The sequence below is a fragment of the Haliotis cracherodii genome, unplaced genomic scaffold, assembly GCF_022045235.1.
Source record: "Haliotis cracherodii isolate W230 unplaced genomic scaffold, xgHalCrac1.p SCAF_21, whole genome shotgun sequence".
Taxonomy (NCBI): Eukaryota; Metazoa; Mollusca; class Gastropoda; order Lepetellida; family Haliotidae; genus Haliotis; species Haliotis cracherodii.
The window spans coordinates 5884472-5909816 of record NW_027266277.1 but is presented as its reverse complement, the minus strand read 5'-3'; the positions used below and the strand labels follow the sequence as shown (position 1 = coordinate 5909816).

At 41.9% G+C, this 25345-nt stretch overlaps 1 protein-coding gene across 1 annotated transcript; it reads left to right on the top strand.

The window, feature by feature from the left end:
• The first annotated feature begins 5196 nt into the window (after nucleotides 1-5196).
• Nucleotides 5197-25017, top strand: LOC139471048 (glutamine-rich protein 2-like). Its single transcript, XM_071253348.1, has 4 exons — nucleotides 5197-5338; nucleotides 21808-22431; nucleotides 22797-23334; nucleotides 24999-25017. Exons 1-4 carry the CDS (start codon nucleotides 5197-5199, stop codon nucleotides 25015-25017), a joined length of 1323 nt encoding a protein of 440 aa, XP_071109449.1.
• The last annotated feature ends 328 nt before the right edge of the window (nucleotides 25018-25345 follow it).

Here is a 25345-nt window from a genome sequence, read left to right as displayed (position 1 = left end):
AAAAATATCTATCTAAACTGACACCTTCAAGTTTCTGAGTGTCGTTTTCCCTGTCTAACTTTATTTCCCGCTGACATTTATGTGTTTTTCCTCAAGCCGAACATCACCCTGGCATCATGTATACACGCCGTGATCCGTAAACTAGGGTTAACTGCTTACCCCATATTTATACTTGTGAAAAGAACGTTTACACCATCACTCATCAATGTCGCATCGACTTTAACCCTCCTCAGCCTGAAGGCCGGAATATAAGCCCGGCGCAGAACATCGCCGGCTCCGGGAGGGTTGCATGCGAGACCGCGACGACAGAGAATGTCTTTGTTTGTAGGTATATAAATACAGCCTGCGAGGAGGTGTAGCTGGAGCCGCGGCAAGGTAGATAGTGGCAACACGTACACTGGCACGCAGGTGTACACACATTTCAAATTTGAATTTTAGAAGTCTTTATCACCAAAATGTTGCCGCCGAAAAATTCAAATACTGAAACTGAATTACGCGAAGAGACCAAGGTTGTCTTTACTTTGTGAGAAAATCCCTAAAGGGAAAAAGAACAAAATTTGGCCATAGACATGACGAGGATCTACCCAGAACGAGGTTTAAACACATATTTGTTAAACACCATCAAGAACACGGTTCAAACCTTCCCCCCAGACAGTCTGAGGCATCGAATTATGAATGAAATGACATTGTGTATTTCAGTGTGAACCCCAGATCGAAATAGAACAATGAATACATTAATTTCCGTCAAACAAATTAAATCGATTTGTGAATTTCATTCATAAATGTAGCGACAATGATGACCACATCGTTCATTCACATTTCATTCATCTAACATCCCACTCCATTCACAATCATCAAATTCCAAATATTGATTATTTATCGGCAGGTGTTTTCATTGAGTTTTTCCCGTCCGGCGCATGCGGGGGAGAGAACTCATTCACAAGACGGCCGAGATTTCATTCACACTGAACGACGAGGGCACACGACTGCTCAGAGACAGATCCTATTGGCTGAGTTCAGGCCGAATTACGGATATTTTCACTACTTTTTAAGACAGCTGGCCTCCACGGGGGGTCATCTTCAAATTTGAATCTATTATTCTTCTTGTACTAGGTTAACTTATGCGCGCCATTAACTTATTGATCTTGTACTCCTGACAAATGACATATTATTGATATACTTTTAATACCTTACAGCCCGGAAATAAAGACAGCGGTTCAAGGGTCATCTCTATCTAGTATGTTTTCTTGTGTTAAAGAAGTCTTTATTGTAAACTTTTCAATTAGAACTTGCATAGTTATAATTATCTGAACTGGGTGTGGTGCTATGCCATAAAACGTGAGTTCGCGCATACACAAAGTAATCTTTTAACAAATATACTTCGACAAATAGTCGGACGATGTATATCATTTTCGTAAAACAAAGCGAAGTACATTCCCAAGAGATTATGTCCATGTCCAATTTCGTTCCGACAATTCCTCCTCCTGTATACATTCTGTAGCATGTCTATCATTCAGCCGTGCTGGACAACGGTACAAGGATATATACGGAAACGTCGCCTTTACAGTAATTAAAGAAGTGTGTCTACTTTGTCATAAGTCAATTTCTATGCAATGCCTATGAAACAATTCACTGTACAACGTTTAAAGTTCGAGATTGAACATCACATTCTTGTGTGTGGATCCCATTTTGATTGGGGGAAAAGATATATCCTTGATAATTATCTATGTAATGTCTTGTGAGACTAGCATCGTCAGATTTGTTTTCAATCGAAACATTCGCTGTATATTTATCATATTCTACTTCCGAAAAAAATGTTGCTTTCAAATTGACACAGATATGTATACAAATGTACATATACATGTTTCTAACTTCTGGCGTGTGGGACGGAGGCCTTGACTACAAGCACGTATCTTGCTCCAGCACCAGGACTGTGAAAACAACTCCAATCTAGACATATATAAAAGCAAATCAGCATCGGGAAAATATTTGCTTTAATTTTAGAAGAGAGAAATGTATTTCGTAATAAAAGATTTCATAGACTTTATGTCAGTCTAAATGCTATCTATGCAATTGAAAATAGCAATCTTTCCCGCTGGTTCTAATTGTAATTTCTTGTTAAAATTAACGTTGTTTTAACTGCTTTGAATAACGCTTATGTTTTATGAATGAGTAAATTCCTGTGTTTTCACTGAAATGTTTGTAGTTTGAGAGAAGCTGGAGAAGCGTGTGAGCCGGCGATGTGACAGTTGTGTACTTGTGTACTTGTGCTGTGTGGACACGGTGCTGAGGCCGGCTCACATACAGTTTATATTTCATGGATAGTCAAGAGTTTGTTTACGATACATGATCCTCCCTCACTCATGCTTAGTGGAAATGTTTCGAAAACTTTGTGAACTTTTTGATATTTGTGAAACCAAGTTTGCGGTGCGGTAAGTTGACAACTGATTCCATGTGGGACAAAGGGGGATCTTGCCTCTCCGTATTAGGATCACTGACCCATCACAAACGCAGTCACCCCACCCAATCCCCGCCATCAACCCCATCCCCCACCCTGCCCGACAGAGGACGACAGGTGGGATGCGACGGCAGATTCCTAAGATTTGAATCCTTTCTTGCTAACTTCTTTCAAACTTTTGCGCGCCGTTGGTTTGAATTTTCGGCTTTGTTTGTTTGTTAGTTTTTCGCCTCCTCTTTCTATCTCTTTGTCAGTGGTCGCGTGCCGTCTTCTGGTAATCACCCACTTTGTACTAGTCCCCCAAATAAGCTATTGTGAAGAGGCTTCTTTGTGCAACAAGTTGGCGATAACTTTCTTCAAGTTTCACGGCTGGACAGTTTCCCCCGTGACCATGTGGGAGACATTGTACTTGTATTGTAAGGATTCACTTCCACTCTGTTTGAAAAAATAGTACTTTAATTGCGAGTGAGTTGTCTCGCTGGTTAAATTATATTGTTATATGGAAGTCTGAGATTTGGGACAACAAATGTACCTCCAACACCACCCCAGTACAACACTCACATAAACACAAGTAGCTAGCATCTCTCTAGACTCACATCTAGTCTCCGAAAGGGACATTTTACAGAAGAAAAACAGTTGTTAAATTATCTTGATAAAATATAATAAAAAGGAACCCAGAAACTCTCTTCATTTTCCTGAAACTGCAGTTAGTTAGACTTGCCAAATATGACAGACTTGCATGGGCTGTAATGGATATATTTGTTTCAGGGTCTGTATGACAGACTATAGAATCTCACATATGAGAGGGCTGTGAGAGTGTGCTCTGCAACATATCAAACATGTTCCCAATCAGTCAATTTTAAAAATATGATGATAAACTATAAACTGAAGTATGTATTCAAAACATTTATTAATAGCTAGCAATTTCCACCAAATTTTGTCTACCCATATTTGTTTTTCGAATGCATTTCAATATACCATAGAAAAGGATTTCATTATACGAGACACAAGGGTTTCAATATACCAGAGAAAAGGGTTTCAATATACCAGTGATATGTAATTCAAAATGCATGTGAAAAGTTCATCAATATGCCACTATAAGATATTTCAATATACCAGTGAAATGGGTCTCGACGTATACCAGTGAAATAGGTTTCAATATACCAGTGATATGTTATTTCAATGTGCCTGCGAAAAATACTTTAATATGCCTGTGAAATGGGCTTCCGTACACCAGTGAAAGGGGTTACATATTGGAAACAATTATTATTATTATTATTATTATCATAATTATTATTATCATTTTTATTATTAAACAATGAAGGGACAACGTTGAAGGGTCATGCAACACTGTCGGCGAGCCCTGACCAGCCCTGATCCGCACAAATTAACATGATTGCCTTACTTTTATAATTTATCAAGAAAAATCATCAAAAAAAAAGCCATATAGTTTGTTTGGATTCAGCAGTCCATACGTGACCTTGCTCGAATCCCGCCCAGCGGGACAACGGGCAAATCGTTTAGGAGAAGTGTATTTGTCATATGGTCAATATCTGACATATACTGCCGGTTACAGATTACATTGTTCTAGTGCTTACTTGTAATTTACCAGTCCAGCCACGTGGCACTGCTGGACATTCAACAATTGTGCATCTTACTCAGGTTGACAATTATACGCGCACACGGACACGCACTCAAACACTCACTCACACACACACACACGCACGCACAAAGACACGCACACACATACGCACACGAACTTACTAACACACATAAACACGCACTGACACACACATGCACACGCACTCACACACACACGCGCAGTCACACACATATACGCGTACCCACACATACACGCGCACTATCTCACACACACACGCACTCCCATGCACACACACACACTCACTCACACACGCACGCACTAACACAAATACATACGCACACACACACGCTCACTCGCATGCACACACGCGCGCACACACACACTCACAAACGCACTCACACACACTCGCACTTACACAAGCATATGGACAAGCATATCCCTGATAAAGTATATTTGTCTATCAGTTAGCCTCCAAGCTACCAATGAACAGAATGTCATTTTGAATATATACAAATATATACCTATTCATAAGAACACGGACACCTTAAGGCTATCAACTTCTAGATTATTGCATTTGCGACGTGGACGTGTCGATATAGATTCTTACGCCGTTATCAAGCTGGGTGTCATGCGATAAGCAGCAGGAACAGGCAATAGATATCACGTTGCGCACAGGTAATTGGATAAAGCAGGATGTACAATAACTGATCAACTACGTGTCATGTTGTCAGTAAATATTAAATTGATAAGTCCATAGACTTTCTTTCTAAGTCGACGAGTTCGCATCTCGCAATGACAGAAGAGATTTGGTTTTGTTTGTTGTTTTACGCCGCAGCCCAGCTATATGACGGAGGTCTGTAAATAATCGAGTCTGGACCAGACAATCCAGTGATTTACAACATGAACATCGATCCACTTAATTGGGATCGACGACATGCATCAACCAAGTCAGCGAGCCTGACCACCCGATCTCGTTAGTTGCCTTTAACGGCAAGCATGGGTTGCTGAAGAACTATTCTACCCCGGATCTTCACGGGTCTGATAGAAGAGAAAGGCGTTCGGTGCCATGAGATGTTTAATTAACAATTCAGTTTCTTTCCGGTGAAAATAGCCATGGTGGTGTCTACCTTCCACTATGCGTGTGGAGACAAGCATCCCAGTCTACACGTCCCAGGTTGATTCAAGTATGGTGGACATCGACCTGTGCACTGTCAGCAGTGACATATTACTGTGTAGGGAGATGGAGGTTCTACCACCTCTGATTCCGCTGGGTGCAGGCAGGACGTGTACCCCTCGCTTTACAGTTGAACAAAACTCAAAATTCATCACGCACAAATTCCATTTCACAGTTGGGGATTCCGCGGGATATTCTTGTTCCCTGATACGTAATTGTACCGTCCTTTGGCAGGTATTACAATAAGTTTAACTGAATAAATCATTTAAGGAAATACGAGCTGAACATTAGGCACAAAACAATTATCACTAATCTCGAAATGTTCCCAAATCTCCTACGTGAAGATTGTGCCGATAAGCAGGGTGTCACTGTGCACGGCCCGCCTTTCTGAATGTATTATCTGTAATAGTTGCTGACTTTATCAACATCAGCATGCTTAATGTAAATTATGTGGAAATTGTCTCAGCTATAACATGTAGTCTTTGTTTCAACCAAGTAACACCAACAAATACTAATCTATGCAGATTATGACAATGAACACATCAGATATTCACGAAACAATGACCCGACACGATTTGTTCTCCTACACGTTTCCATTTTATCTTCATGCAAAATTTTTATCTTATAACATTATCTTCCACAAGAAGATAAGATGGAGAACAAACCGTGTCACGTCATTGTGTTTCTATATATATGCATTTGTGCTGCTGTACACCAGTGTATCTCACCTCTTTTTATTATTATTAGAAATATCTATATTAGAAAACTCTCATCTGTTACATTAACTCTTTGTGCAGTCAGAAATCCATCCCGGATAAAGTCTAGATTTCTTCACGATAAACTTTAAATCTGTCTATTCTCCTTGTCAATTTCCGGCTTTTAAAGCGGAAACCGGCGCACGTGCCGAGGTGACACTCTGCCCCCATAAGCTCGCCTCTTGCCTATCGCACCTGTCCATTATGCCGTAATTTTGAATATTCACGGCCTGCTACGATTACCTCCCTTGTCGGGCGTGTTACTCCGCAAGATTCAACGGATTTTGTATCGTAAGGACCAAAGTTAATCGAACTACATACTGAACGATTTAGCGTCGTTTGGTGCTTCAGTTAGTAAATAATGTTTAATATTGTTGCGAAATTGAGAAAAATATGCACTCCAATGCATTGTCTTAGTATTCGTGTTAGTCACGCTCACATACAAAGTAATCATTTTTTCCTCTTTTATTACAATACTTGCCATGTGACATCAATGTAGTCATGATAAGTGGTAATAGACAAATACAATAATTTTAAAGTACCTGAATTGTATTTCCAATGTTGAAAGTTAACAGTTTTTTTTGGATGTTTTTTAAACAGGTTTTTAATTTAAGTAATTCATTTAAAAAATACATCCACAAAAATAACTGAAATCCTCTCTGATTTGTTCGTTCTCAGATATTTGCTTATATTAACGTATTCTCAATAAACAGATCCTTAATCAATGAAACAAACAAATAAACATAAGAAGAAGCTTTTGTGTACATGACAAGGTATTTCGTAAATAAAATGTCCATGCTGCAGTCCATGCTCCAATGAGATGGTAGTCCTCGTGACGAGGGACACTCCTGACTTGGAGGACAACTAGATTCTCACAAATAATTGGTTTTACAGGCTCGGTTGTTTCCGTGTTAAACTTGTGCGACAATTATTGACCCTTCACCTTTCTGGGGTCTCTCTTTGGTGTAACGTCACACGGTATTGTGTGAGAATTGGAGCGAGACACACGCTGACACGTGACTAAGAACACAGCAGATAGTATTCCCGCCGTTATTGTAGCATGACACCAGCAGTTGCGTCCCTTAGACGTGTTTACGAGATTTTCTGCAGCTCATCGTTAGATGTCACGTTTAAGTTCGGTGTTCTCATTGGTCAAGATATTCAAAATGATGCATATACATATTTACTTCCACAGGTGTTGTTGATAAATACGACAACAACGATGGTTTGCTGTTGTGCAATAACACACAATGACAGACGAAGACGCACAGAAGCCGGACTAAAGGACAATATAAGTGAACTACACACGTTTAGGAAATTTGGTGAAGGATGAATATTTTACCCCCCCCCAAAAAAATATTGACCAATGTTTTATCGAGGTCCTGCATCGCCATAAGTTATTCGGGCCGAGACAACTGTTTACCCTTGACGAGTACAGGTAATTTCAAGGCCAAATTAACTGCCTCATGACATCATATGTAAAACAAAGAGATGCAAGAAAGGCTTTATAAAGTACAAGATCAAAGCATTAAATTAATTACAATTTAACTAGAGGTATACAATATTCTGGGTACATTGTGTTTCAACAATTCAACCAAAGATCTTGAATTCTTGTGTAAAGACCATGATTCATTCAGACAATTTGATTTCTTAAACACTTAAAAAAATACTTTAACATAACATTACCTGCCCCCCGGATCATGCACCCTTTGTTGTTGTTTTGTATCAAGCCAACTTTCTCATGACAAAGAAAATTCAAAACTTAGTGGCCTAGTTTCCTTGATTCAGTTGACGAGTAGCTGCAGCACCTCGAGCAAACAAGGACGTGTTGTATCAGTGTCTATTCAGTCGTTAGACATCAAGATGATAGAGCAACCTTATGTTCAAAAACGTGTATTTAAATTGTTTTGTTTTAAACATATTTTATTGACATTACAAGGTCAAGATGAATAGGCAAAAGTTGTCCAACTTACAACGCCCTTTCCAAAAACATTTCTACAGACAACGTGTTTAAATATATTTAGTCGTTCACTAACAAGATGATATAGAAACTTTGATGATCAAACACGAGTTTTTCTATTCAATCGTTAGATATCAAGATGCTTTTGAAACATTGATTGTCAAACACGTGTATTTATATCTATTCAGTCGTTAGGTGTCAAGGTGATATAGAAACATGGATGGCCAACACGTTCATTTAATTAATTTAGAAAGAAAGTTCCATTCCGCGATTAGCAGACTGGGCGAGTCCCGTGACGTGCAAACACGGAGACCAGCGTGATACTATGAACGCCGTGGAGTCGGTACATATCCGATTATAACCGACAAACTGATGAAACGTACTTGTACTGGGTGCTTTAAGACCTTCTAATTACGCCTGCTATGTCTACACCATATTAACACCTTCTTAACACCATGACTACACCATATATACACAATATTAACACCATGTCTACACCATATGAACACAATGTCCACACCATGTAAATACTACGTCTACACTAAGTCTACATTATTTTAACACCATGTCTACACCATATTATCATCATATTAACATCATGTCAAGACAATGTCTACACCAGATTAACACCATGTTTACACCATGTCTACACCCTGTTTACACAATGTGTTGGTCATATCTAAAACATCTTAACAGTATGTCTACACCACGCCTTCATCACGTCTCCACCACCTGCACACAGTGTCTACACGACGTCTACACATTCAGCTGCCTGCTACACGTGCGGCTGTGTATCTGTGACCGCTCGTGTGTCCAACCACGTCTCTGCATATATCAGTCATCAATTCCTGGTCGCAGACATTCACGGTTAGTCGACTTTCACAGGCTAATTACCCGAGGTGGGGGTGTGAATGCCCGTATGTGCTAACTGAGTGCGTGAATACAAAGATATGCATGATACTTAACTTAGAAAGACAAAACGACTGGGGTGAAATGTCTCACCGTCAGTCTCGTGTCTACTACGATGTATACATCACGGGGTGGTGCACGACATGAAAGCAACATTGCTGACCTGGGATCCATCTGGCCACCACACAACTCCCTGGACCTTGCAGCACTCTACCACTGAGATGTAGATGCATTTCCCTTCACGGACGACCTGTGAACATCCGGGTACGAGAATAGGTCTTCAGCAATCAGCGCTTGCCGTAAAAGGCGACTATGTTTGTAGTAAAAGGTAACTAACGGGATCGGGTGGTCAGGCTCGCTGACAAACAAACAAATAAACAAACAAACAAACAATCTAAACGTAGTAACCTATCTTCACGACATCCTGTCCAACAATGTGGAGAGAGAAGTACACGTCTCACATATCTCCATGAGAACATTTACAGAACGTTCAAAATGGAGGACAATTTTGTTCTCAATAGACTTTCATATTGCGGATATCTTTTTGTATCGATTCTCAATGTTGTCACGTCAACAGGGAGATGGTAGCGTGTCACTTTGGTGTGCTATAAATATTGAGAATGACTGCGACCCTTGACAATCCGGGTTAGGATTAGTTTTTAGCAACCCATGCTTGTCTCAAGAGGCGACTAACGGGATCAGGTGGTCAGACTCGCCGACTTGGTTAATGCATGTCATCGTATCCCAAATGCGTAGATCAATGTTCATGATGTCAGTCACTGGATTGTCTGGTCCAGACTCGATAATTTACAGACAGCCGTCAAAGGGCTCGAATATTGTTGAGTGCGGCGTCAAACATCAAACAAACAAACATAACAAAACACTGAAAATGACTAAACTGCACTGGAGTGAATGAGTTTAAAGTCGCTTTGAACAGTATTCCAGTTATATCACGCCTTATGTTGGAGGAAAGCCCGATGTGACGCAGGCCTCAGACGTTTACCACACTGGTGAAACCCCCGAACACGGGATGCTGTACTGGAATTCACCATGGGGCGACATAAACAGATACATCCCACCTCCAGAGACGGACACATCCACTGACCAGGGGTCGCTCTGTTGAAAACAAACACCTATTTCACACATTTTGTCATTTGATATTGCTTTAATGTTGAATTCACTGGCCCTGTGCTTGAATATGATTTAATTACACAAAATAAATCAGCTCTGAATGGTGTATATTTACAATGTCTGAACCCTTCAATTGTTTCAGCCGACTCAAACTACGGCAACAAAAATGCCAAAGGCTGCCATCAAGTCAGCTCGTGTTTATTTCATCTATTCTTTGACATTTAGTGGTACTTTTCATACTCCGGAGGGCGAACCCCTCCCCTGCTCCATTACCCCAAACGAGTGTAACACACACCAGGCAGACACGTCACGATTGATGAAGATTGTAATTGTGTCGTAATCAACACTGTTAAACACTAGCGACAGGTAGAAAGGTTTGTCAGGTGTAAGGATGTCCCCCATAAACCGATGGAGCTATGTCAGGAAGTGCCCGTCTCGCCTTCGTCCATCTTAATCTCACTTCATGACCAGATAATCAGAGGATCAAACTTCTAATTACATTGCGTTCATTGATCTGGACAGACATCAGTCCTCCATTAACACGGACAAGCTACTTCAGACTTAAGATTGTCATGTCCAGTAAGCTGAAGTCATCGTGCATCTGGACAATACAGTGACCATTCATGTGCCTTTGCCACGTTTACGACAGTAGTCTCCTTTCCGCAATGATAAGTCCCGTCTACTCGCGACATGCTCTGCACATAAAACAGGCATAAACACTGGGTAATGGCCGCTCCTGGTGTCCATGTGCCGTGGTGGCCGTGGGAATGACCAGTGTCCATTGTACGGCAACAACGCTTTTCCTTCCCGAGACAGGGAAACTATGACGTTAAGCCTGCGGATCAACTTATTAGTTTTAGTGGAGGACGAAATATTGTGTCATCCGGACGAAAAAAGACTCGTGAATAAAAGACTCTAATTCCTGACACGTGTATCATCCATTGTACTGCATACAGTGTTGGTTACTTTGTATGCAAATACAATCGAGCGAATTATCTTTGACACATGTCTTCTTGTAAGAGGTTCATTGTAGGGTTAGATTATTGAATCCAGTTCAGAAATTCTGTACGCTCTAACAGATCAGGCTTGTTGCAAGTCTTCCAGTGTAAAGTGTCGTCATGCACATCTGTGTACAGTAAGATAAAATAATATTTATTGCAGAATCGTTCCATTACGGGACAGATGCAATTTTAAAAGACAAGACATTATGATCCATATAAACATATATACAGACATACATAATTTACATTCCTGTAGACACAAACAAAATAATCAATATGATATATGTGATGATATTCTTTTTTATACATAAAATTGTCGACGGTTGATTATGGAGGGGTATTTATTGTTTGAAATTATAGATGCAGTATCAGTGATAACTCACAAACATATCACGGTGCCCACTATCGATACGACTTTCTGATATAAATGTGGGAATAATAGTTTTATTGTTAAATACAGTTAATATTTCAAATATCTAAACATGTCCAACAGTGAATACAGAGGCGATCCCCAGTGACTGTCACATTGTCAGTTTCCCGACTGTATCTTGCACCAGTGCGCCTTGGATCTGATAGAGTAATTATGTAGGCTGTAGATGCAGTTCCACAGCTACAGATGTCGGTTAAGCGACGCGACGACCGACCAAGGATATCCTTGTGCTATTGTTGTCAATATTTACCGACGTACGTCGGAATAGACAAGTGACTTGAACCAATCAAACACGTGTGTGACACCGAGCAGTTCCTGAGTAGATTGGTTGAACAAGTACAAGTGTTATGTTAAACAGACGTCCTAGATCGAGAAGTAACACACGTATATCCTAGTACAACTGATATAATAGCTGAATGTTTTATACCACTGAGAACAGCCCCATCACATCACATCAGCCTTGCCAAAAACACCCAATTATTGTGAAACGAGCCCCAGGAATAAACATGATAACATGCATGATAGTTGCTGGAATATATGTGAGGTGAAATGGTTTAACGTCGCGTCCAAGATTATAGCACTTAAAAGCGACGTGCTTACACGTGTGTGTGTGTGTGTGTGTGTGTGTGGCTGCTTGTACTAGTCCGGAGTGATGCCGGTTTATAGTGCAAGCCCACTGAGATACCATGCCGGAGAATATCATGAATACCCCAATCTGACACAGTATACGGACTCCGAGCCGACCAGTCCTTAATGCCGAGCGCCAGACAGGGCAACAACAGGTACCATCTTTTAACGTCATTTGGTACCGGCGCGGGCGGGGATCGAACCCCGGACCTTCCATTCTATCACTTGACCACGGAGGCGGTCTGCTGGAATACAGACTTACACATATAAACATGCATGATAGCAGAGACCATATAATATTATATGGTCTCTGATGATAGTTGCTGGAATACGCAGCTACACGTGTAAGCATGTAAACATGCATAAATAGTGATGCCCTGCGCTGTTTAGATCTACTCTATCTTGACATATGTTCTTTTACATTTCCGTAATAAAATGTGTAGCTACTCGCAGAGCAACTTAAAAACCAACATGTGAAAATGTAACCCCTTGAAATAACCCCAGAAGGAAGTGATCAAGTGTCAATACAATTCCCTCCCCCGCGCCCTGCCCCGACCCCCAAGGCGGTGATCACTCGCCCTGATTAGCTGCGTCCACCTGTTGTAGTGGCCATTTCCGACGTTAGTTGATGTAAGGGGTTCTGATAGTACCACGGGGAGACGTGCGGAGAGGGACCACCATACAGTGTTTATTTGCTTAAATCACAGGGATCCCTGACACCATGAAATTAGGTCCCATGGGACAGAGTTATATTGGCCAAAAGTGTGTCCATGCGCCTCGGGATGCCAGTAACTTTCCTGTCACGCCTATAAAGATCAAAAGAGAAGCAAGTGTCAACAGTGACTTCTTCGGGTAAATTGCACATATTGACAAATTCTCTCGTTTGTGTGGTTTGAGATAAAACGTGTTTTTGAAATATAGCGAACATCTGTTCAACAGAACTGGCCTTCATTGCTTGACCACCTTGATTGTGAAAAGTGAAATATGATTAGCAGTGGCTGCTTGAACTGCCCCAGTAGGAATCTACCCTAACATACGGGAGTTTGGGCTTGGCAGGCTGTGTCATGCTATCGTCATCTCAGATAATTACGTCACAAGTTTGTATCCAGAGTACCTTTCTGTTTCAATCATTATTTGCTTTTACTGAGAGGACATCGGCCCCTGTACATGAACATGTTGTATGGACCCGGATGTGTTCCCCTCATGTGCTTGTGAAGAATGTACCATTTCGAATTAATAGTCCTACACTGTAGCCGTTGATGAATCATAGATGTAGTTGACAAATTCCTTTGGTGTGAGGGTGTGCGATGTGAAATATGTCAGGCGTCAGGTTGTGTATTATTGTGACAACCGGTGTATTCGATCTATAACACCTATAACATGCCCAATGCGGAATGAGTTTGGAATAAAAATGGAAAATCCAAAGATTACGTCACGTTGCCAATTTGTTTCCGGTATACCCCTGTCTCTCTGTCATAAATCAAGGGTTGGTTAGGGGACCCGAGTTTTATTTGGGGAACACTTAGGTCTCTGACATGAGCAAAATGTTTGTAAGTGGAATAGTTATGTCTCCCTGTCATGAACCCCGAGTTTATTTAGGGAACACATTCTGTCCCTGTCATAACCAAAGGTTGGTTTGGGGGAACACTTCTTGCCCTCTGTAGCGCGACAAAGGGGAGATAATTACGTCATGTACAGCAGACACAGGGTGCGGCGTTCTGCCCCCTACTGCACCCTCGTGTGCCTAGCTGCCGGGCACAGGATAACGAGACTTCTCCATTTGGACAGAAGCAAGAGGCATCTCCATTCATCTTATACAGTAGACCACGATACTGGGCGGGTGGAGGCAGGAATCATGGCGTATCAACCATAAGCAAGGGGTCATTTGTTTGATCAAATCCCCTGATGACCATGTAAGTGGACTCATGTGTTCTCCACGATGGATGTGGGCGTGTGGTCCGTTTCTTATTGAGCTGACCATTGGGAGTGGTAGTTAAAGTGCTCGTCAGAACAGCGGTCAGTCTCTTTGAAATCTACCCTATCCTTCCAGCAAACGCACCGCTAATTAGAGGCTGCCTTCGGGCCCGATGTCCGGTAGTTCTGTGCGATCTAGAATGACCAGCATAAGACAGGGCAATATTATACAGTTTCTCCACAACTGACAGAGATAACTGATGTACAAAGGCGTAAAGGTGTGGTCGTGTGTAGCACATTCCTGACACATTACTTGTACAAGCCTCGCAGCGGTTCCTTCACCGTATTCGTGTACAGAAACAATAAGTGCAGCTTACTGACCCCAGAGCTGAATTTGATAAAACATTCACCCCCAATTAATCATCCGCTTAAACAATTGTTTGAGCAGCCAGTACTCATCCACTTTCAGCTCTAGGAAATATTTAGTATTTAGTATTTAGTATTTAGTATTTGGGAACTTCTGAAGTACATTAGCATTCCTTTATAACATTAGATTTGTTTGATCTTATATTATATATATTTGATGGACTAAATGTTAATCTATAAACAAACTCACAGCTAATATTTTTATTTCGCTAGGTAACTGTATTATTGCCCATGCGACGTTAAACAGTAGTTCGCTTCACGGTATGTTAGTTTTACGCCTGTTTGAACAATATTTTAGTTATCTCGCGGCGAATCTGGGACCCACGATCATGAGTTTCAAGAATGCCAAAGGGACGCAACTCTAAGAGCGAATCGCGGCGCCTCAGCCGATAAGATAGGATCATTTTTTTGCACATACATGACCAGAAGTCTGTACAAACAGTTATGACTTTATGCTCAAAAGAAAACAAAATATGAGCCTTGTGTTTTCGAGAATTACCTTCAGTTTTATTAGAAGTTTCAGCTTTGTTGACGTCAGTATTTTGTTTGTGCAATCATTCATTTAATTTTCAAATTATAACCCACAATGAGTCGAACTGGATTACAGCATACCTTTCTTGGTGCAGTGTTTGAAAACTTATCTCATATTAACATACAGCCAGCGTCAAAATTATGTATGAAACGAAAGATGGGAATAGCACGCCAACATTCGGTATGGGGGGTGAGGGTGGTGGTAGGGGGTTTGGAGGGAGGGAATAGACTAACATTAGTCTATGAAATCTTCTATTACACAATATTCTTCTTGACTCTAAAAATTAAAAAAATCCCCTATGCTGATGTGGAATAGAGCTAGCTTGAGCTGACTAGACTTGCCTTTGTATGCATTTCTAGATTATATTTTTCTTCTTATAAAATATAAATTCCACAGTCATGGTGCAGGACTAGGGAAGGAAGGGCGCCCTGTATTAGGGGCATCTCTCGGTGGAGTACTGCAGCCCGATTCCCATCAATCACCACTGGAGATCCTCAGGATGTAACTGGCCGCAGATATATTATACAAGACATGTTTGGGATGGTTTATTGCTGTGGCTGTATCGTGTTTCCATTTACGGAAATTACGCAAAACGTCACCGTTTTGGGCCTTTGTCCGGTTAGAGTTTAAATCATGGCAAGGTTAAACCAACAGCAGCAGTCGGGAAGATTTATGACTCTGTTGGAACCAAATCTGGATTTAAAAGCCGCCTCCGGATTTTAATTTCAAATGTAAATAAACAAATGTGGCTTTAACAGTCTCTTCATCTATCAAATCACGATCAAATACGACAAAAGCCAACGGTTTGATCAGACGGAACAAGACGGCTGTCACTCCGCCAACAGGTACCCGTCAAATGTGACAATCACTTTAGATCAAAGACTCGACCCGCCCCTTTGTCGATCTAACTGCCCCTGCAGGAGTGTAGAATTCAATTTTAGAAAAACGGACATTTCTACAAATGTAATCCTGAAGAGGCAGTTGCTACCGTATTACTTTCAGTAGGTCCCCTACAGTTTCATTATCACTTCAACTTTTCGTTCCATTCGAAATCAGCGTTAAGTTTACAACTGGGGAATAAAGACGGACACGTACAAACAAAAAATAATTTGGAAGCACGTGGTGCCATTCAAAATCAGTTCAGTTCTCATTAATAGTCGCGAGGACACTGTTATGTCCAGTGTTTCCGGTGGTGCGCGAGGACAAGATGAGGTGTCACATAGATTAAAGGTTTACGCCATGCCATTGTGGCGAGGGCACCTTCAACTCCTCTGGTGGTACGCTTGTTACAGTATGTTACGCCACTCTCACATTCGGTTAAATCGGCGGAAAGGCAATAAGTTTTATGACAAGGAGGGGGTAGATGACCGATGCAGCATGTGCACGGGGTGAGACAGCCTCAATGTAGAAGACATCTTTGAAGTGGCGTGATCAGACTTGTAATCTGCCGATATTAATACCAATCACGCAAAACCAATAGCATTCGCTGCTCTGGCCTGTGCGTTCCATTGTGGTTAGATATATTTAACCTGTAGTCTTTATCCTGCAAGTCAATTTTCCTCGAGCGAATAGAACAGTTTCATACAAATACTATTTAGTGGACCTAATTATGGCCCTACTCTCCCAAGCAGACCCTGACACAAATGCTAGTTTATCTATCTGAACAAGCTCACAGAAAACTAATATTTTGCGAAGTCTAGATTTCTCTGGTCTCCTTCATAACAAAATATCCGTCATTAAAAAAGTCTTCAAATTATCATCCTTATAAATTGTTCCCATTGAAATACTGTCATTCTGCAATGGATCTCTTATAAATTATGTGTTTTTTTACAATGGAGTTGCAGCATTACATACCGTATTTACAATATTTAAAAATTATAAATGTGACTGATTTATTCCGTTTGGGTCAACGCCGTTTTGAACAATATTTCCAATTTATCACGGCGTGTCAGCATAGTTTCGAAAAGAGAGCCGAGAAGGACCAAGCTCGTGTGCGTGTACCACTGTGGTAAAACCCATTAGGTCCGTCTTATAAGGACAAATAAAGAATCGTTTTTATACTGAAGATGGGATTCAAACCCGCTGGCAGCTGTATCTGGCGTGGAAGAAGGAAGAGGAAGAGAGATGCCAGGGTCGAGTTGCGTCAAAAATAGAAAGTACAACCATATTTGTTGTCGGCACACTACAGATCATGTCAAAGCAACAATTATTAATGTTTACACGTTTGTTTACAACTTTACTGAAAATAAATCAAAATATATTTTTGATCAATTACTAAGAACTACCTGTGTCAATTATTGTTTGTTTGAATGTGTTTCTTGGTGGCCAAAGAAGCGATACCACTGGTTAAAATGTCATCGATTTGCATACTGCAATCTAATTTCGTCTAACATTTGCTGAAAATAGTGAGAGTATATATATTTTCTTTTCCTTTGTAAACGAATATAATTTAATATATTCATTCCGATCGAGCTTTATTCTATAGGAGTAATGATAACCACTTGAAGGTCTTTCTGTGGTGCTCACAGCAGTATATCTTCCTCCGTTCCGTAGAGAGGAGAAGAGAAATGTGACACGATTCCATGCAGCATGCGCCGGGCATGTGTGAAGGACAGGATAGCTTCCAGGAACCATGACAGAGACATACGCCTCACAGTACAGTGACATCACAGGGTGGACACGGACAATCAGTGTCCAACTTCATTGTTATCGTACAGACAGTTCTACAACCAAGCCGACGGACAGCCTGATAGGGCACTGAAACGTGCTGTTCCCTGAATAGTATCACACAAATCAGGAACCACCTACAAGAATTGTCAAGTTTTGATGCCAGGACTATATTTCACATGTTTCAGCTAATACCAGCTCAAGAGATATTGGATAATTATGTGTCTGCCATTATCGGCGGTGCAAAATCCCAATCAGATCCCTTTATCTTCCATATGTACCCTGTTGAACGTTGCCAATAACTTTACAACTTGTAGACATCATTACATATGGATAGGGTTCTGTCGCCTGTATTTTCAGTTCCGTCATGGTTGCAGGCATGTATGATATGTATATATACCATGTTCTCGTCTCTGCACCAAAGAAATGTATTATTTTCGTAACAGGGCCCAAGTGGGCGTGTTTGTATAATAAAAATTCGTGATTCGTGATTCTAGTCGTGTTCTCTACTCCGGGCTGCAACATGCGGTCGTGTGTTCGAATCCTAGACTCGTTCTGGTGGTGTGTGTATACCCAGACCCGTACGTGTGGGTGTCAACTATAGTTTGTCGGGTAATGAAGTGCAACACTCGTTTTGAATCCTAATTTTCAAATTAGTCGCTCATATTGTCAACATCTTGACAGGGACATTTTAGCAGCTCACCCAAGTCAGACTCGATTATTTACAGCCCACCCTCATACAGCTGGAATATTGCTGAGTGCGGCGTTAAATAACAAACAAACTGCAAAACATGTCCTTTTTTGTTCGCTCCGAGAAGATGTCTTGGGTTCTGTTCTCTTAGCTTAATGTTAAGTTTGTAATACAGTTGATTTACGTATTTCATTATCACTCACTCACTCACTCTATCGTTCTTATCGAGAAAAGATGGTTGTATGTTATAATAGAAAATCAGAAGCAGAAGGTTATATATATAACGTCCATCTATGTGTAAACCCATCTGTCATTGTTGTCACAAATGAGTGACTGGAGGTTACGTTCATGTAACTTTGTGTTCAAGAACATCAGACACCTTTGTGTTCAAGTACATCAGACAACTTTGTGTTCAAGTACATCAGACAACTTTGTGTTCAAGTACATCAGACACCTTTGTGTTCGGGGACATCAGACAACTTTGTGTTCAAGTACATGAGACAACTTTGTGTTCAAGTACATCAGACAACTTTGTGTTTAAGTACATCAGACAACTTTGTGTTCAAGTACATCAGACACCTTTGTGTTCGGGGACATCAGACACCTTTGTGTTCAAGTACATCAGACATCTTTGTGTGCAAGTACATCAGACAACTTTGTGTTCGGGGACATGAGACAACTTTGTGTTCAAGTACATCAGACAACTTTGTGTTCAAGTATATCAGACAACTTTGTGTTCAAGTACGTGAGACAAGTTTGTGTTCGGGCACATGAGACAACTTTGCGTTCGGGCACACATCTGCCTTCTACAGCATACAGCAGGTTCCTGCAGACAGTGGCGATCAGCTGAAGGCTTTATCGCATGATAGCGACCACTTAGCCACCAATATAAACAACCACCCTCTTATCAGAAAGCTCAATGTTTGCCGCAGTGGGGCGCTTTGATACCTGTCAAATAAAATCAAATTGCTGTCAGTGATGACTGCTTTCTGCGTAATCCTGGGCAAATCAGCACTCGTCGATTGCATTTCAAACGCGTCTATTGTCAATATTTATGCACTGTGTTATTCGCATCACTGACTGTTGAAATATAACAAACGATTAAAGGATTAGGGACGGAAATGTCGGCGGCCATGCTTTCATCTTTGCCGGAGGTCCCAGCTGGGATGACGTCACAATGTTTATCTATTACGTCACTCAGCCTGGAGCAATGAAGGGAAAGAGAACAGTAAATATAGAACTAGCCGTGCACTCATTCTGGAGTCGTAAACATAACGGCAATATGCTTGTCTGAGTAGAAAAGAAAATTTAATTTATTGTACAAACGAAAAGGTGATTCAAAACATTGCCAGGCACACTTTGGTGATGGGTGTTCTAATGGCAGGGCATGTTCATGTTTATCTGGAACACATCTATAACTGTATATAAATACAGCAACCTCTGCATCAGCCAGACAGTTCCATGAGTGTGTTGTGGTCGCATCTATATACAAATGTACATCGACAGAGCCGACACTGGTTGTGTAATGGCCGCTCTGCAAGCACGTCGGTGTGTTTGATATGCGGTGGCAAGTGTTCCTGTTTTATAACACGTACATACTGGAGGACAAACACAAAGAGCTCTGCTTTGTACATGCCTCATAACTACGTCGGGAACTTTGATGTACAGAGCAGATTCCATGTCTTGTTTTAAGTGTTTTATATACCCACTGCACATTTACTGCAATATTAAAAGCGACATAAACCATTTATGATATAAATCGTAACTGGCGAATACTTTGATGTTTGATGGGAGCACCTGTGTCTGTATATGGACCATGAGTCCCCTAACCTACTCTACAGCCTGCACACTATCTAGTTCCACAGCAGTTGCACGATGTGCTCAGCACTACACAAGTATAATGTCTTTATCAATATCTCTTGATATAATATTAACAATGTTTAATAAGACGTGAACCTAAGACTGATAACAGCTTCTGTATTGTCTCTCATGTCTTCATGTTCTTCCACCTTCTTATTGCTTATCGTGAACTTTGTATGTGTACTTAGGTACTTAGGGTTGCTAGCTGCAGTATGCTTAGATCTATGACCTGTTTCTAAAAGACGTGTATTTAGATCTTTGAATTGATGCTAATATAAGTGACTTCAGACCTATGAATTGGTGCTATAGATGTGTATTTAGATATACGAATGGATGATGATACGTGTATATTTAGATCTATGAATTGAAGCTATTAGACTCAGGTATTATCGCTAATAGACATGCATTTACACCTAGGTAATATTGCTAATGGACTGTATTTTCACCAAGGTAATATTGCTAATAAATGTGTATTTAGACCCAGGTATTATCGCTAATAGACTGTATTTACACCAAGATAATATTGCTAATAGACATGTATTTAGACCCAGGTATTATCGCTAATGGACTGTATTTACACCTAGGTAATAATGCTAATAGACTGTATTTACACCTAGGTAATATTGCTAATAGATTGCTAGTAGATATTGCTGCTTAGACTGACAATTCTTAAAATCAGACAGACTATTTGCTGCCCTATGTGTATACTGACAAATGTTATCAGCTGAGTGGATAAACCAGGTGATATGGGAGTCGCCATGTGAAGGGTTCACTTGTTTTAGGAATCGTCAGGTACATGCTCTCTGGGTTAGTCAGTATTTTGAAAGTTTTTCGGGGCACGTGTTGTTTTCGGTAATTGCGGTTGGAATTTAACCAAGGTGAACATAAGGTTTTGAGTCGAGTGATTGCACTGATTGTCAGACATCATAAACTGTTGACCGTTCTTTTCATGACTGCGCGAAGACTGCGAAGGATACTGGCCTAGTGTGTGATGTACCTGACTTCAGGCATCAGATGAGGGACAGATAAACTTTCCCTCTGGGTATGCTTGTGATCCTTGACCCATGAACAAAAGAGGGCCAAAATACTAGACAACTGAGAAATCAAATCCTTAATTGGCTGAGTGAAGTTATTGAGATATAGCAGATAAGCTAAGGCGCGAGACAAGAAAATAAACTTTGCCCTCAGCTATTTGAGCAAACGTCGGAGATGTTTCAAACTTTGGGCCTGGGTATGCGGATTACCAGCAGAGTCAGTTGATAAGCTCATGGTTCAGAAATAGCGTAATTACGATACGGTCTTCTTTGTGGGAATGCTACGGAAGAGACGTCAACAAACGACATGAAGACGAGGAGGAGGACTCTCTAATCCTCTCATTACTTTACGCCGCACATCCCTTTGCGAGTTTAATATTTCCCGTGATGGACTCCACCCGAATAATCCTTTTACGAAAACCTTAAACCCCGTTTTAAATAATCTGCAATTTATGTAGACACCCGTGAATATACAGACAAACACAGAGGCAGCATTATTTCCACAATAATAGCAATACAGGAGGCGTTCTCAATGATTATTGTTTCCGCTACGGGCGAGTTAGGTATTGTATGTTAAACTCTGACACTGATAAACGAGGTGCTGGTGTCACTGGGAGACTCCCACTAATGTATAGTGTCACCGGGAGACTCCCAGTGCTGTATAGTGTCACCGGAAGACTCCCACTACTGGATAGTGTCACTGGGAGACTCCCACTACTGTATAGTGTCACCGGGAGACTCCCACTACTGTATAGTGTCATCGGGAGACTCCCAGTGCTGTATAGCGTCACCGGGAGACTCCCAATACTGTATAGTATCACCGGGAGACTCCCACTACTGTATAGTGTCACCGGGAGTCTCCCACTACTGTATAGTGTCACCGGGAGACTCCCAGTGCTGTATAGTGTCACCGGAAGACTCCCACTACTGGATAGTGTCACTGGGAGACTCCTACTACTGTGTAGTGTCACCGGGAGACTCCCACTACTGTATAGTATCACCGGGAGACTCCCACTACTGTATAGTGTCACCGGGAGTCTCCCAGTGCTGTATAGTGTCACCGGGAGACTCCCACTACAGTATGGTATCACCGGGAGACTCCCACAACTGTATAGTGTCACCGAGAGACTCCCACTACTGTATAGTGTCACCGGGAGACTCCCAGTACTGTATAGTGTCACCGGGAGACTCCCACTACTGTATAGTGTCACCGGGACACTCCCAGTACTGTATAGTGTCACCGGGAGACTCCCACAACTGTATAGTGTCACCGGGAGACTCCCACTCTGTATTGTATCACCGGGAGACTCCCACTACTGTATAGTGTCACCGGGAGACTCCCAGTACTGTATAGTGTCACCGAGGGACTCCCAGTACTGTATAGTGTCACCGGGAGACTCCCAGTACTGTATAGCGTCACCGGAAGACTCCCACTAATGTATAGTGTCCCTGGGACACTCCTAGTACTGTATAGTGTCACCGGGAGACTCCCACTACTGTATAGTGTCACCGGGAGACTCCCAGTGCTGTATAGTGTCACAGTGAGACTCCCACTACTGTATAGTGTCACCGGGAGACTCCCACTAATGTATAGTGTCACAGTGAGACTCCCACTACTGTATAGTATCACCGGGAGACTCCCACTACTGTATAGTGTCACCGAGAGACTCCCAGTGCTGTATTGTGTCACCGGGAGACTCCCAGTACTGTATAGTGTCACCGGGATACTCTCAGTACTGTATAGTGTCACCGGGAGTCTCCCACTACTGTATAGTGTCACCGGGAGACTCCCAGTACTGTATAGTGTCACCGGGAGACTCCCAGTACTGTATAGTGTCACCGGGAGACTCCCACTACTGTATAGTGTCACCGGGAGACTCCCACAACTGTATAGTGTCACCGGGAGACTCCCACTACTGTATGGTATCACCGGGAGACTCCCACTACTGTATAGTGTCACCAGGAGATCCCCACTTCTGTATAGGGTCACCGGGACACTCCCACTACTGTATGGTATCACTGGGAGACCCCCAGTACTGTATAGTGTCACCGGGAGACCCCCAGTACTGTATAGTGTCACCGGGAGACTCCCACTACTGTATGGTATCACCGGGAGACCCCCAGTACTGTGTAGTGTCACCGGGAGTCCATGGACGACACTTGTGGGGCCTTCTCGCACTACTATTTATCTACAAACCACATACAGCGGGAATATGTTTTGATTGCGTCGTAAAACTACAAACTTTACATGGTAATGATGTGACCAGGTGAGTAACTTAGAAGCACACGCGAACCGTGTACATTGCTCGTTGACCTAAGGTTCCGTGCCACTGCATGAATCTATTTTACAAATTTTGCATTCACCACAAAATTCTATTATCATCTTAATGTTGATAAGCATCCTTGCTACCAATTACGGGGTTACAGTCCTGAACAGGTGCTTATCGGGCATTGTCTTTCATCTAGGCGTAGACCCACGTGGTCGTGGGTGGGGATGGGGGAATAGGGGGAGAGGCGCACTGCTACCGACGCCGACACAGTATCGAGCAGAGAAGAACCGCCAATATTCCTCAAGGCCCAGGCTTGTCAACACAGCGTGAACAGTGGGACGGATTCCCAGGAAGTTTATGGAATCACGTAATACGGCACTGCAGAGGACGAGGTCCTCAGCCTATCTTAGCCCACGATTCTCTTTGATCTCAGCACGTCTTGCTGTAATGATGTGTGACAACTGACCGGTGGTCATCCCCCAAGGTGTCACGTGACGAATATCACGCTGTGGACGCTGAGAGCACGTGCAATGATTGCGTAATGTGATTACACCGAGGGCGTCCGTGACTAGCGGTCTTGAGTGATAAAGGGGGACGGTCGTGCTGGTCCGAATGTTGTTGCTTATATTCAAAATAAGTTCAAAAGTTTAACTGCGCTTTTGATGATGAAAGGCTAAGCACTTTAATGGCGCCGTCAGCGGCTGTTGCATAAATATGCTTCCATCCATAGTTCAGTATAATATACACATCGCAACATGTTTAAATTGTCGACATGGAAGCAGTGACATTCGATCAACAAAATCTGTCAGCAACACATAACAAACTTTCCTACATGCTCTGACTAGAATAATTAATTTACTAGTTTCTTTGAAGGCTGTGTTTTTATCAAGCAGGTTCTTGTGGACATTAGCCTCTGTGAAAAATACATACCTCCAGATAGCATCGTTCAGAGTTAGGACACGCATCTGTACCCCCGGCTTGCAAATTAACCTAATTACATGTTCTGGTTAATTAATTATCTTTGATCTCTGCCCCTCTCATATGTTGAAAAAACAGCCTGTCTTTATGAGGGGAACACGTGGTGTTAATCAAAGGCATTTCCCTGAGATTCGGGGCACCACCGAGCCTTGTCGACCCGATTCCCTGCCTGATGTAGGGGGTCTCCACTTACTTGCACAAGTCTCTAACGCAATAATTATTGGTTTAAATCATAAGTTCTAGATAATGTATATTTTAATAAGAACAAATAGTCCTATAAGAGACTGGAGTCCCAATACCTAGACTTGCCTATTAGGAGGATAGAATTAATACACATCCATGGACGTTTCTTTCAGTATAACTTTGGAACAAGGCTAGGTCTCCAGACACGGGGAGAGATACGTCGAACGTGTTAATAAATTTCTTGGAAACATTTCCGCCCTTCATCCCTGCTTTTTAAAAAAATTAGCCTGGGCTAGCGCAACCTAACCCAAACCTTACATAAATGATTGTTTGTACTTCTATCGAATTTTTATAATGCTATGATACTTTCTAAACACAGTACATTTCTATTGTAGGAAGCGGCAATGGCGCTGACGACAGTCTCGGGTGGTTACGGACAGGTTTGCTGAAGAAGCTGACAGCAACATCATGACAAGTATGCGCTACTCCGTGGTTGGTGACAGCGTTCGTCGCATTAGTTCATGGGTACCCGTGAAGTTCCGGGGTGGAATAGGTCTTCAGCAACCGATGCTTACCGTAAAAAGGCGACTATGCTTGTCGTTAGGGGGGCTAACGGGATCGGGTGGTCAGACTCGATGACTTGATTGATGCATGTCATCGTGTCCGAATTGCGTGGATCGATGCTCAGGATATCAATCACTACATTGTCTGGTCCAGACTCGATTAATTACAAACCGCCGTC

What these genes read in the sequence shown, in the direction of transcription:
- LOC139471048 (XM_071253348.1), top strand. Translation starts at nt 5,197, where the DNA reads ATGCGTGTGGAGACAAGCATCCCAGTCTACACGTCCCAGGTTGATTCA. An exon ending in TCTGATTCCGCTGGGTGCAG is followed by an intron (nt 5,339 to 21,807) that starts GCAGGACGTGTA and finishes ACTAATGTATAG; the next exon opens with TGTCACCGGGAGACTCCCAG. An exon ending in ACCGGGAGACTCCCACAACT is followed by an intron (nt 22,432 to 22,796) that starts GTATAGTGTCAC and finishes ACTACTGTATAG; the next exon opens with TATCACCGGGAGACTCCCAC.